This window comes from Pagrus pagrus (genome assembly GCF_965226575.1).
Source record: "Pagrus pagrus genome assembly, chromosome: 5".
NCBI lineage: Eukaryota > Metazoa > Chordata > Actinopteri > Spariformes > Sparidae > Pagrus > Pagrus pagrus.
This window is the reverse complement of record NC_140189.1, coordinates 23,930,728-23,945,462: the sequence shown is the minus strand read 5'-3', so window position 1 is coordinate 23,945,462 and position 14,735 is coordinate 23,930,728. Positions and strand designations below refer to the sequence as shown.

Sequence of the window (14,735 nt, the reverse complement as noted above, 5' to 3'; positions counted from 1 at the left end):
AAGGAGGTGGAACCAAAAGGCAGTGACGACAAGCGAAAGACATTATATTCAAAACACACTGACACCATGCGATCTCATTGGTAACTACAGGAAAATCAAAGGTTGTACAGCTATTTACTTTAAAAGTTGGAAAAGTTTCATGTCTTAATTACTTTGGCCTTATGCGTGGATGTTGCAGTACTTCAGTTGAGACGATGCCTTCTTCAGATGATTCAACAAGTAGGCAAAAAACTTAAACTCCTTTGAATGTATACATCACATACTCACACAATGCTTAGGGCTGCCATATAACAAATTTGAGCTTCATTCGTTGGATACTTATAAAGAAAACGCATGAGGTTATTGCCAGTTTTTTTAACCAGGTATCAGTTCATGAGAGCGAAACTATCAGCACCATGGACAGCAAACAACGTCCGATATAACTCGACCCAGCCACATTTATGACTTAAAATATCATCACAGATGTCCCGAAAGCTCAAAACACAACGTAGGCAAAGTGAAAGTGCAAACAGTTCGACCTATGTCGGTTATTTGACGATCAAAGTGTGTTGTAATACTGGTATATGTTTTTCAGAGTGTAGTCAAAAAGCAGGGGACTGCGAAATAAACGGTTGAGTAAGCATATACTTCCACCTATATTAGTAACTGCTATTATAGCAACAACTTTACTTTAAAGGACAGCTGAGAAATTAGGGGTATCAGTCAAGTGTCCTGCTTCACAAAACTATATCATGATGCCAAGCAGATAGTTCACATGCAGTATATGACTGAACTAATCATTGAAGAAACAAATACATATCACCATGAGTGGAAACAAGCGAGGACTTTCACAAAAACAGTCTTACCTCTCCAGATCCCCTCCTCCTGTCAGGGAGCACTAGTGTATTGGCATGGCTGCCAGGGACTATAGTAGATCCTATACTCATTCTGGGTCCAACTAACATGTAGCGTTTGTCTCCAGATCTGTACTGGATGCTGTGACACAGAGTCCCGTCATAATTAGTCTCTTGTAGATATTTAGAAGTATAGTCTGTGGATTTGGAGCACTGCATCGCAATCAGCACGATGATACTGATGATAAAAAGTAGAGAAACTGAGCCCAAAGTTATCATCAGATAAAATGTCACATTGTCCTCCTCGTCAACTTTAGTGGCACTTTTAACATCAGAAGCAGCAAAAGCCTCTTTGGGCTCCACAAGTTTGACAATGACAGTAGCTGTTGCTGAGAGAGAGACGTTCCCATTGTCTTTGACCAGTATGAGCAGTTTATGCTCAGCCTCGTCTGTCTCTGTGAATGAGCGAAGTGTTCTGATCTGTCCTGTATAGCGGTCCAAACCAAAGAGACTGTGGTCAGTAACTTCCTGCAGTGAAAACAGTAACCAGCCGTTATATCCTATATCAGCGTCATAGGCTCTGACTTTAGTCACCAAGTGTCCTGCGTTCACATTGCGGGGAATCTCCTCCACACCTTCAGCAGAACCGTTGGAGCTGACTGGATACAGGATGACTGGAGTGTTGTCGTTCTGATCCAGAATGAACACGTTCACTGTGACGTTGCTGCTCAGTGACGGAGCTCCAGAATCTGTGGCGACAACTTGGAACTGGAACGTTTTCAGAACTTCAAAGTCAAAACTTTTTAAAGCGGTGATGTGTCCATTATCAGAATTAATATTTAGGAATGAAGCCAATTTATTTTCTTCCCTTCCATCTCTGAGAATATGATAGGATATCAGAGCATTGTCGTTCTCATCACGATCAAAAGCTTTAACAGAAAACACAGAGGCACCTGGCTCATTACCCTCAGTGACATAGAAATTATATGGACTCAGTGAAAACTCTGGACTGTTGTCATTCACATCTGACACCACAACACTTATTGCCTTTTCAGATGATAGTGGAGGTTGACCAGCATCTTTTGCAGTTATTGTTAGTTCATAATGTGACTGTTTCTCTCTGTCCAGAGGAGATTTGGTGACTAATGAATACATTTTGTCTTGTAAGGATGGTGATAATGTAAAAGGAACATCTTCACTTATGGAGCAAATAACTTTTCCATTCAGACCAGAGTCCAAGTCATTTACACTGATAAGAGCAACTGTAGTTCCAGGTCTGGAATCTTCAGGGATGGAGCTTGAAAATGAGGTAACTTCAATCTCAGGTGCATTATCGTTCACATCTACTATCTGGATAATGACACTTTTTTCTGTAGTTAGAGGAGCCAGACCTTTATCTGATGCTTCAATTTCTATTTCGTAATTGTCTCTTTGCTCATAGTCTATAAGTCCTTTGACAATTATCTCACCTGATGATGGATTGATATCAAAAAGTTTTAGCAACTTATTACTCACACTGTTACCAAATGAGTAAATCACCTCTCCATTCTGACCTTCATCTAAATCAGTTGCATTTACTTGTACGACTGTGGTACCTACTGGAGCATTTTCAGAGAGTGTAACAGAGTAAACATCTTTAGAGAAAATAGGTGTGTTATCATTTACATCTAAAACTTTCACTAGAATATTCATTTCACCGGATTTTGGAGGTTTCCCTCCATCCAGTGCTGTCAGTACTAATGAATTACTTCCTGCTGTTTCCCTATCCAAAGACTTTTGCAACACCAATATCGGTATTTTTCCATCTTCTCTTTTATCCTTGACTTCCAAACGGAAGTGATCGTTCTGGCTGAGTTTATATTGCTGCACGGAGAAATGACCGCTGTCTGGATCCCGTGCAGCTTTTAGCTGAAATCGTGCTCCAGGCAACACGGACTCAGAAATTTCCAGCCGTTTCTCTACCTCTGGGAAACTGGGAGAATGATCATTTATATCCAGGAGTTCCACTCCTACGTAGTGCACCTCCAGCGGGTTTTCTAGGACGGTTTTCAGATTTATTAAACACGTACTGCTCTGTGCGCACACCTCTTCTCTGTCAATCTTTCGGCTCACATACAGGATGCCATCGTTCTGATTTACATGGAAAAGAGGATCCGTATTGCTCGAAACAATCCGATACCTTCTTTCTTTCAGCGTGCTTTTATCTAATCCCAGATCTTTCGCTATATTTCCAACCACAGTTCCTTCGTTCACTTCCTCAGAGATTGAATATCTTATTTGCGCCGAGGCCACGCTCCACAAAAGCACAGCAACCACGCAGCCGACCAGATATCCTCGCGCCCTTCCTCCCTCGTATCTTCTTTGTTCCATGGTTAAACCCGAAATCATCAGTAATCCGTTACAGAAACAGTAACTGCGTTATAATGACAGAATCCAACTCCTCCTGGTGTAAATATATTCATCGTCTTCTTACAACGATAGACATGAAGGCAAATAGAGTATTTCCAAAGGAAGCAGCAAGCTCAGAAACGACTGCGTTAAAACTGAACCGAGGGAGCTGTCAGGAGGTGGAACCAAAACGCACTGACGACAACCACATGCCCTGCTGACTTCATACATTACACTGACACCATGCGACCTAAATCCTCATTACAAAAAGTCTAAAGCCAGTAGCACTTTAGCTAGATGGTGAATTTTCTTTTTGTGCGTTTTTCCTATGCATTCATCTGAAATCAGTACACCAAAAATAATGGAGGAGAATTGAAATAAATGACGAGGTTGCTCACTTTCAACACCAAGCCGACTTTCAATGAATAAGCCTTATTAATGTTTATTCTACTTAACACGTGGGGATATGTTTACCTTATGTGGTACAGTATAAGGTATATGAATGTTAATCAGGAGATAATTGTATGAAGTAAAGAAAATGTTTATTACAGCAGATAATGTGTGCAAAACAGTAGCATGAATAATTTAGAGGCAGAGAGAATCATATTAAAAATAGACAGCAGCAAGGTGATTGGCTAAACATGCAGATGTGTTGCTGTGCTATTGGATAGTTGTGACCAGCTGATGTGAACAGCTGATGGCACGAGAGGAGTGAATGATAGGATGGGATGAGAAATAAACTACAGGCCTAACCATGCAACAGAATAGTCCTCCTGACTGAACTTTAGCTAGAGTTTCATTAAAACGCAGAGAAATGTCACTGTGGTTTGATATAACTCATGACCAAATACTGGGAATGAGAGCAAACACGATCAGCACCATGGACAGCGAATACCACTAACTTCATATTTGCCAGGCTACATTTGGCAGTTTTCCATTTTGAGTTAGTTGATAATGTATCATGGACACTGGCTTATCTAACTCTTTCCATGTTGTCATACCTAACCCATGTTAAATGTTGTTTTTATTTACTGTCTTTTAGGTAAAGTATAGGCGTTTTAAAATAAAATATATGTCTTGAAGCGACATTAAACTAAAGTTGCTCAGGAAAACTGAGGGGTTGCCAATGGATCCAATACTGAACTTTTCAAAAGCATAGCAGGAAGGCCTATAGTACACTATACAATATGTGCAGTTTAAAATGCCACAGCCGTTATAATTAAGAGCAGTTATGATCAGAAGCAACGAATCTGAAATATAAATTAAGATTTGCCTTTCATAAAAGCCTTTCTCTATAAGCCATAAATGTGGTCACAATGTTTCCACTTTCGTATCTATCTTGAGTTTTATTTGTCTCAACAACTTTGTCATGTCTTGATGCTTTACTTTCTGCATACATGAAAATGCTTGTTTAAGGATGTCTTACCTCTCCAGATCCTCTCCTCCTGTCAGGGAGCACTAGAGTATTGGCATGGCTGCCAGGGACTATAGTAGATCCTATACTCATTCTGGGTCCAACTAACATGTAGCGCTTGTCTCCAGATCTGTACTGGATGCTGTGACACAGAGTCCCGTCATAATTAGTCTCTTGTAGATATTTAGAAGTATAGTCTGTGGATTTGGAGCACTGCATCGCAATCAGCACGATGATACTGATGATAAAAAGTAGAGAAACTGAGCCCAAAGTTATCATCAGATAAAATGTCACATTGTCCTCCTCGTCAACTTTAGTGGCACTTTTAACATCAGAAGCAGCAAAAGCCTCTTTGGGCTCCACAAGTTTGACAATGACAGTAGCTGTTGCTGAGAGAGAAACGTTCCCATTGTCTTTGACCAGTATGAGCAGTTTATGCTCAGCCTCGTCTGTCTCTGTGAATGAGCGAAGTGTTCTGATCTGTCCCGTATAGCGGTCCAAACCAAAGAGACTGTGGTCAGTGACTTCCTGCAGTGAAAACAGCAACCAGCCGTTATATCCTATATCAGCGTCATAGGCTCTGACTTTAGTCACCAAGTGTCCTGCGTTCACATTGCGGGGAATCTCCTCCACACCTTCAGCAGAACCGTTGGAGCTGACTGGATACAGGATGACTGGAGCGTTGTCGTTCTGATCCAGAATGAACACGTTCACTGTGACGTTGCTGCTCAGTGACGGAGCTCCAGAATCTGTGGCCACAACTTGGAACTGGAACGTTTTCAGAACTTCAAAGTCAAAACTTTTTAAAGCCAGAATATCTCCAGTTTCAGAGTTTATGTTGAGAAATGAAGCCAATTTGTTTTCTTCCCTTCCATCTCTGAGAATATGATAGGATATCAGAGCATTGTCGTTTTCATCACGATCAAAAGCTTTAACAGAAAACACAGAGGTACCTGGCTCATTACCCTCTGTGACATAGAAAGTATATGGACTCAGTGAAAACTCTGGACTGTTGTCATTCACATCTGACACCACAACACTAATTGTCTTTTCAGATGATAATGGAGGTTGACCAGCATCTTTTGCATGTATAGTTAGTTCATAATGTGACTGTTTCTCTCTGTCCAGAGGAGATTTGGTGACTAATGAATACATGTTGTCCTTTAAGGATGGTGATAATGTAAAAGGAACATTGTCACTTATGGAGCAGATAACTTTTCCATTCAGACCAGAGTCCAAATCATTAACACTAATAAGAGCAACTGTAGTTCCAGGTCTTGAATCTTCAGGGATGGAGCTTGAAAATGAGGTAACTTCAATCTCAGGTGCATTATCATTCACATCAACTATCTTAATAATGACGCTTTTTTCTGTAGCCAGTGGAGCCAGACCTTTATCTGATGCTTCAATTTCAATTTCATATTTATCATTCTCCTCAAAGTCTATTATACCTTTCACAACTATTTCACCTGTCATAGGATTAATATCAAATAGCTCTAATAATCTATGGTTTACAATACTATTGAAGGAGTAAATTACTTCTCCGTTTGGTCCTTCATCTAAATCAGTTGCATTCACTTGTATAACTGTTGTACCTACTGGAGAATTTTCATTGAGCGTCACAGAATAAACATCTTTAGAGAAAACAGGTGCATTATCATTAATATCTAAAACATTTACTTTAATATCCATTTCACCTGTTTTGGGAGGTTTCCCTCCATCCAGAGCCGTCAGTACTAATGAGTGACTTCCTGCAGTTTCCCTATCCAGCGATTTTTGTACTACTAATATCGGTATTTTGCCATCTTTTCCCTTATCCTTAACTTCCAAACGAAAGTTGTCACTATGGCTGAGTTTATACTGCTGGACAGACAAAGGACCACCGTCTTGATCTCGTGCAGGTTGTAGCGGGATACGTACTCCAGGCAACACAGACTCAGATATCTCCAACGTTTTCTCCTTATGTGGAAAACTGGGAGAGTGGTCATTTATATCCAGCACCTCCACTTCAACATAATGCACCTCCAGCGGATTTTCTAGGACGGTTTTCAGATTTATTAAACACGTACTGCTCTGTGCGCACACCTCTTCTCTGTCAATCTTTCGGCTCACATACAGGATGCCATCGTTCTGATTTACATGGAAAAGCGGATCCGCATTGCTCGAAACAATCCGATACCTTCTTTCTTTCAGCGTGCTTTTATCTAATCCCAGATCTTTCGCTATATTTCCAACCACAGTTCCTTCGTTCACTTCCTCAGAGATTGAATATCTTATTTGCGCCGAGGCCACGCTCCACAACAGCACAGCAACCACGCAGCCGACCAGATATCCTCGCGCCCTTCCTCCCTCGTATCTTCTTTGTTCCATGGTTAAACCCGAAATCGTCAGTAATCCGTTACACAAACAATAACTACGTTATGATGATATAATCCAACTCCTCCACGTGTGGAAATATTCATCGTCCTCTTACAACGACAGACATGAGGGCAAATAGAGTATTTCCAAAAGCAGCTGTAACCCCAGATCCGACTGCGACAATATCGAGATGAGGAATCTGGAAAGAGGTGGAACCAAAATGCCATGACGACAAGCTCGTGTAACGCTTTGTTTTTGTTACACTGACACCGTGCGATGTAAATTCTAACTGCAGGAAATCTAAAGCCAAAAGCATTTAGCTAAATGTGACATAGTTTGTTTTACCTCGAAACAGTGCCCAAATAGTCAGTCGAAGGAAAATGGATGTCTCGGCTGCTCACTCACAAAATTTAATTTCAGTAAAAATGTAAAGCATGCTTCCCAAACTGTAGAAAATATTCTAACATGCGAGAAAAATAACTGTAGATGAGGATCAACTGGTGTGAATGAACAGATACAGTCAGTGAGTGGTTTTCTACTTTGTTTACAGCTAATAAACATACAGTGCTGTATATTCAGGGCTTTGAGCAAGGTTCAAGGTTCAGCACCATGGACAGGGATCAGCACTAGTCTTTGACCTTTCCAGCTGTATTTGGTAAAAGTATTATCATTCAATTTCTAGATTTTTAATTAAACCATCATTTTTACCATGTGTGTTTTAATTAAATTCTTCAGGTTTGTGTAGTAAAGGTTTGCTGATGCAATGCACTCATATATTTGAGCAATCAGCTATTCTTTGCTTTGAGGCACGAGCATTAACGCAAATGTCAGTTCAGCTTTTTAAAACCTCTTCCACAAGTGTTAAGATGAGACGGGGTGAAATAGCAGTAGAGAAACACGATCAATTAACTCATGAAAACATGACAGAAGAGACAAAATCAACAAGCGTTCATCACTGATCCAACCGGAAATGAAGACAGGGAACCAGTGCAAAAAGTCAAGTGGTTTTGAAGAAAAGTCAGTATTCTGATTTGACTTATTAAAATAGTGACCAACCTATCCGATTTCTAAAGCTAAGATATAAAATGCCCTTTCAATAGTTATGTCATCCTAGTGCATGTTCACACATTTCCACAGCAGGTGTGTTGTTATTACGACAGCAGACACTCCACAACTTCCACAATTAATCACTGATTCTAAAGCTTTATGAAACAATGCTTACCTCTCCAGATCCCCTCCTCCTGTCAGGGAGCACTAGTGTATTGGCATGGCTGCCAGGGACTATAGTAGATCCTATACTCATTCTGGGTCCAACTAACATGTAGCGTTTGTCTCCAGATCTGTACTGGATGCTGTGACACAGAGTCCCGTCATAATTAGTCTCTTGCAGGTATTTAGAAGTATAGTCTGTGGATTTGGAGCACTGCATCGCAATCAGCACGATGATACTGATGATAAAAAGTAAAGAAACTGAGCCCAAAGTTATCATCAGATAAAATGTCACATTGTCCTCCTCGTCAACTTTAGTGGCACTTTTAACATCAGAAGCAGCAAAAGCCTCTTTGGGCTCCACAAGTTTGACAATGACAGTAGCTGTTGCTGAGAGAGAAACGTTCCCATTGTCTTTGACCAGTATGAGCAGTTTATGCTCAGCCTCGTCTGTCTCTGTGAATGAGCGAAGTGTTCTGATCTGTCCTGTATAGCGGTCCAAACCAAAGAGACTGTGGTCAGTAACTTCCTGCAGTGAAAACAGTAACCAGCCGTTATATCCTATATCAGCGTCATAGGCTCTGACTTTAGTCACCAAGTGTCCTGCGTTCACATTGCGGGGAATTTCCTCCACACCCTCAGCAGAACCGTTGGAGCTGACTGGATACAGGATGACTGGAGCGTTGTCGTTCTGATCCAGAATGAACACGTTCACTGTGACGTTGCTGCTCAGTGACGGAGCTCCAGAATCTGTGGCCACAACTTGGAACTGGAACGTTTTCAGAACTTCAAAGTCAAAACTTTTTAAAGCTGTGATGTGTCCATTATCAGAATTAATATTTAGGAATGAAGCCAATTTATTTTCTTCCCTTCCATCTCTGAGAATATGATAGGATATCAGAGCATTGTCGTTCTCATCACGATCAAAAGCTTTAACAGAGAACACAGAGGTACCCGGCTCATTACCCTCAGTGACATAGAAAGTATATGGACTGAGTGAAAACTCTGGACTGTTGTCATTCACATCTGACACCACAACACTTATTGTCTTTTCAGATGATAATGGAGGTTGACCAGCATCTTTTGCAGTTATTGTTAGTTCATAATGTGACTGTTTCTCTCTGTCCAGAGGAGATTTGGTGACTAATGAATACATTTTGTCTTGTAAGGATGGTGATAATGTAAAAGGAACATCATCACTTATGGAGCAAATAACTTTTCCATTCAGACCAGAGTCCAAGTCATTTACATTGATAAGAGCAACTGTAGTTCCAGGTCTGGAGTCTTCTGGGATGGAGCTTGAAAATGAGGTAACTTCAATCTCGGGTGCATTATCGTTCACATCTACTATCTTAATAATGACGCTTTTTTGTGTTGTTAGAGGAGCCAGACCTTTATCTGATGCTTGAATTTCAATATCATATTTGTCCTTGTGCTCATAATCTATTAATCCTTTGACAGTTATTTCACCTGTAGATGGATTAATGTCAAAAAGATTTAATAATTTACGATTGACAATACTGCTAAATGAATAAACTACTTCTCCGTTTGGTCCTTCATCTAAGTCAGTGGCATTCACTTGTATGACTGTTGTGCCTACTGGGGCATTTTCATCGAGCATCACAGAATAAACATCTTTAGAGAAAACAGGTGCGATATCATTAATATCTAAAACATTTACTTGAATATTCATTTCACCTGTTTTCGGAGGTTTCCCTCCATCCAGAGCCGTCAGTACTAATGAATGGCTCCCTGCTGTTTCCCTATCTAAAGATTTCTGCACAACCAATATTGGTATTTTACCATCTTCTCCCTTATCTTTAACTTCCAAACGGAAATGCTCATTGGGGCTGAGTTTATACTGCTGAATCGAAAAGGGACCACCGTCCGGATCTCGTGCGGGTTGTAGTGGAAAGCGAACTCCAGGCAACACAGACTCTGAAATCTCTAACGTTTTGTCTTCATGTGGGAAACTGGGAGAATGATCATTTACATCCAACACTTCCACTCCAACATAGTGGACCTCCAGCGGGTTTTCGAGGACGGTTTTCAGATTTATTAAACACGTACTGCTCTGTGCGCACACCTCTTCTCTGTCAATCTTTCGGCTCACATACAGGATGCCATCGTTCTGATTTACATGGAAAAGAGGATCCGCATTACTCGAAACAATCCGATACTTCCTTTCTGTCAAAGTGCTTTTATCCAATCCCAGATCTTTCGCTATATTTCCAACCACAGTTCCTTCGTTCACTTCCTCAGAGATTGAATATCGTATTTGCGCCGAGGCCACGCTCCACAAAAGCACAGCAACCACGCAGCCGACCAGATATCCTCGCGCCCGTCGTGGCTTGCTTCGTCTTTGTTCCATGGTTAAACCCGAAAACATCAGTAATCCATCACAGGAACAAAAGCTTCGTTGTAAAAACAGAATCCAGCCCTTTGTGAAATGAAAATATTTCCTCCTTTCCTACATCGTCAGTAGTGGTGGCAAACAGGATCTTCACAAAGGCAACAATAAGCAGAGGAGAGGCTGCGCTAATATCGAAGTGAAAATGTTGTCAGGAGGTGGAACCAAAATGCGATGACGACAAGACCGTGCACTGCTGACTTTTTACATTACACTGACACCATGCGACCAAACGTCCCCCTGCAGAGAGGTCCAAGAGGTTTATAGCACATTAGATGAATCTGAAATAGTTTCTCTGACCAAAACACAGTCGATAAATTGAAAGTAAATTAAAAGGTAGACAATTTTTCAGTGAAAAAGATAACTGCAAAGCTCCTTGATATGAATTCAAACAGCGAGATTACATCATTCTGTGGTTTAATGTTTGTTATATTGTATGAACAATCACTGGCAAATGAGACCACACACGTTCAGCACCATGGACAGCGATCACCACCGACCGATCGCAGCTGAGTCTAGGCACAGCTGAGGAATGAATTACAATTCTGTATCAAGTTTTATTCTGCACAATAATATACCATTCACTCCATCCTACTTTATTATCTCATGCTGCCACGTTTTGCACATGTATATGAGACTTGACTTCACTTGTTGTCAATAGCTGAGTACAGTGTCGATAAAGTAATTCTGCTGGTGCAGCAAGATCATATATCTGCAGTCAAAGCTTGTCTTTACTGGGATCAGTACCCTTATCATCTAAACGGACGAGCAACAACAACTGCAATATGACCTCATGTCAAAATCATGTGCATTTTTTTAAGTATCCTACAAGTGTTAAAATAATGTCAAAATAGGAAGAGGCTATGATAAGAAAAAAAATTAATTAATGGAAAAATCCTAATACTGTAAACTCAGGACCAACAAACACAACAAGCATTCTCAATCACATCTAGAATGTAAAACCAAAAACCAGTCGACTTTGCAAAACCATACAGCAGTGCACGGAAAGCATACAGTACTGTACATGTTTTGTGTGTGATGTAGGCAAACAAATCAGAGAGTTAGCAATCACACTACAGTTTTCTGACAACTCCCGGTCTGCTTAAACTGTCTTCCTATGCGACTAATATGAAATATGATTAACATTCACAAACTCAAGATAAGGCCAATCCTGAGTCCCAGTGTTTCCCTGATGTCAATCAAGGATTTGTATTATTTGCCAAACTCCCTTGTACATATACTTTCCAAATAGAACAAATTTCCAAATAGAATTAACATAGAGTGCTCAAATTACTGCAAGTAATCTTTGCAGAAAAGAAAACACACTTACAAAATGCTAGTTTAAAGATGTCTTACCTCTCCAGATCCCCTCCTCCTGTCAGGGAGCACTAGTGTATTGGCATGGCTGCCAGGGACTATAGTAGATCCTATACTCATTCTGGGTCCAACTAACATGTAGCGTTTGTCTCCAGATCTGTACTGGATGCTGTGACACAGAGTCCCGTCATAATTAGTCTCTTGTAGATATTTAGAAGTATAGTCTGTGGATTTGGAGCACTGCATCGCAATCAGCACGATGATACTGATGATAAAAAGTAGAGAAACTGAGCCCAAAGTTATCATCAGATAAAATGTCACATTGTCCTCCTCGTCAACTTTAGTGGCACTTTTAACATCAGAAGCAGCAAAAGCCTCTTTGGGCTCCACAAGCTTGACAATGACAGTAGCTGTTGCTGAGAGAGAAACGTTCCCATTGTCTTTGACCAGTATGAGCAGTTTATGCTCAGCCTCGTCTGTCTCTGTGAACGAGCGAAGTGTTCTGATCTGTCCCGTATAGCGGTCCAAACCAAAGAGACTGTGGTCAGTAACTTCCTGCAGTGAAAACAGCAACCAGCCGTTATATCCTATATCAGCATCATAGGCTCTGACTTTAGTCACCAAGTGTCCTGCGTTCACATTGCGGGGAATCTCCTCCACACCTTCAGCAGAACCGTTGGAGCTGACTGGATACAGGATGACTGGAGCGTTGTCGTTCTGATCCAGAATGAACACGTTCACTGTGACGTTGCTGCTCAGTGACGGAGCTCCAGAATCTGTGGCCACAACTTGGAACTGGAACGTTTTCAGAACTTCAAAGTCAAAACTTTTTAAAGCCAGAATATCTCCACTTTCAGAGTTTATGTTGAGAAATGAGGCCAATTTATTTTCTTCCCTTCCATCTCTGAGAATATGATAGGATATCAGAGCGTTGTCGTTCTCATCACGATCAAAAGCTTTAACAGAAAACACAGAGGTACCTGGCTCATTACCCTCAGTGACATAGAAAGTATATGGACTCAGTGAAAACTCTGGACTGTTGTCATTCACATCTGACACCACAACACTTATTGTCTTTTCAGATGATAATGGAGGTTGACCAGCATCTTTTGCAGTTATTGTTAGTTCATAATGTGACTGTTTCTCTCTGTCCAGAGGAGATTTGGTGACTAATGAATACATGTTGTCCTTTAAGGATGGTGATAATGTAAAAGGAACATTGTCACTTATGGAGCAAATAACTTTTCCATTCAGACCAGAGTCCAAGTCATTTACACTGATAAGAGCAACTGTAGTTCCAGGTCTTGAATCTTCAGGGATGGAGCTCGAAAATGAGGTAACTTCAATCTCAGGTGCATTATCATTCACGTCAACTATCTTAATAATGATGCTTTTCTCTGTGGTTAGAGGAGCCAGACCTTTATCTGATGCTTCAATTTCAATATCATATCTGTTATTCTCCTCATAATCAACTAATCCATTCACAGTTACTACACCCGTTAATGGATTGATATCAAATAGCTTTAATATTTTTTGATTCATACTGTTGCTAAATGAATAAACTACTTCTCCGTTTGGTCCTTCATCTAAATCAGTTGCATTCACCTGTATGACTGTTGTACCTACTGGGGCATTTTCATCGAGCATCACAGAATAAACTTCTTGAGAGAAAACAGGTGCGTTATCATTAATATCTAAAACATTTACTAGAATATTCATCTCGCCAGATTTCGGAGGTTTCCCTCCATCCAGAGCCGTCAGTACTAGTACGTGGCTTCCTGCAGTTTCTCTGTCTAAAGATTTTTGAACAACCAATATTGGTATTTTACCATCGTTTCCTCTATTCTTAACTTCCAAACGGAAGTGATCGTTCTGGCTGAGTTTATATTGCTGCACAGAGAAATGACCACTGTCTGGATCCCGTGAAGGTTTCAGCTGAAATCGTGCTCCAGGCAGCACGGACTCTGAAATCTCTAACCTCTTATCTTTTTCCGGGAAACTGGGAGAGTGGTCATTTATATCCAGCACCTCCACTTCAACATAATGGACCTCCAGCGGGTTTTCTAGCACCGTTTTCAGATTTATTAAACACGTACTGCTCTGTGCGCACACCTCTTCTCTGTCAATCTTTCGGCTCACATACAGGATGCCATCGTTCTGATTTACATGGAAAAGCGGATCCGCATTACTCGAAACAATCCGATACTTCCTTTCTGTCAAAGTGCTTTTATCTAATCCCAGATCTTTCGCTATATTTCCAACCACAGTTCCTTCGTTCACTTCCTCAGAGATTGAATATCTTATTTGCGCCGAGGCCACGCTCCACAAAAGCACAGCAACCACGCAGCTGACCAGATATCCTCGCGCCCGTCGTGGCTCGTATCGTCTTTGTTCCATGGTTAAACCCGAAATCATCAGTAATCCATCACCAGAACCAAAGCTTCGTTGTAAAAACAGAATCCAGCACTTTGTGATATGAAAATACTCCCCACTTTCCTACATCATCAGTAGTGGTGGCAAACAGGATCTTCACAAAGGCAACAATAAGCAGAGGAGAGGCTGCGTTAACATCGAAGTGAAAATGTTGTCAAGAGGTGGAACCAAAATGCGATGACGACAAGACCGTGCACTGCTGACTTTTTACATTACACTGACACCATGCGACCAAACGTCCCCCTGCAGAGAAGTCCAAGAGGTTTATAGCACATTAGATAAATGTGAATCTGTTTGTCTGATCAAAACGTTCATCGTTTAATAGCAGATGAGGAAGTGGACTTCTTTTCATTAAACACGCGAACGGAAGACT

General features: G+C 40.9%; 4 protein-coding genes across 10 annotated transcripts in view; all 4 read right to left on the bottom strand.

The window, feature by feature from the left end:
• The window catches only part of LOC311257655 (protocadherin alpha-C2-like), a 172,652-nt gene that overhangs the window by 138,588 nt on the left and 19,329 nt on the right, over positions 1-14,735 (bottom strand). Inside the window, exon 1 of one of the 7 annotated variants that reach the window (XM_084353419.1) lies at positions 4,648-7,148. The exons of the other annotated variants lie outside the window; for them this stretch is intronic. Within the exon in view, the coding sequence (XP_084209545.1) occupies positions 4,648-7,005 (2,358 nt within the window). The 5' untranslated portion in view covers positions 7,006-7,148. Of the gene's footprint in view, positions 1-4,647; positions 7,149-14,735 lie in introns of those variants that run through there. 7 annotated transcript variants of the gene reach the window in all.
• LOC311257678 (protocadherin alpha-8-like) lies at positions 828-3,381 on the bottom strand (the record flags this gene model as incomplete). Its single annotated transcript, XM_084353494.1, has 1 exon — positions 828-3,381. Exon 1 carries the CDS (start codon positions 3,219-3,221, stop codon positions 828-830), a length of 2,394 nt encoding a protein of 797 aa, XP_084209620.1. The 5' UTR covers positions 3,222-3,381.
• On the bottom strand, positions 8,198-10,719 carry LOC311257459 (protocadherin alpha-8-like; the record flags this gene model as incomplete). The annotated part of the gene is made up of 1 exon (XM_084353099.1): positions 8,198-10,719. The coding sequence occupies exon 1, from the start codon at positions 10,589-10,591 to the stop codon at positions 8,198-8,200; it is 2,394 nt and encodes a 797-aa protein (XP_084209225.1). The 5' UTR covers positions 10,592-10,719.
• LOC311257681 (protocadherin alpha-3-like) lies at positions 11,954-14,482 on the bottom strand (the record flags this gene model as incomplete). The annotated part of the gene is made up of 1 exon (XM_084353497.1): positions 11,954-14,482. The coding sequence occupies exon 1, from the start codon at positions 14,342-14,344 to the stop codon at positions 11,954-11,956; it is 2,391 nt and encodes a 796-aa protein (XP_084209623.1). The 5' UTR covers positions 14,345-14,482.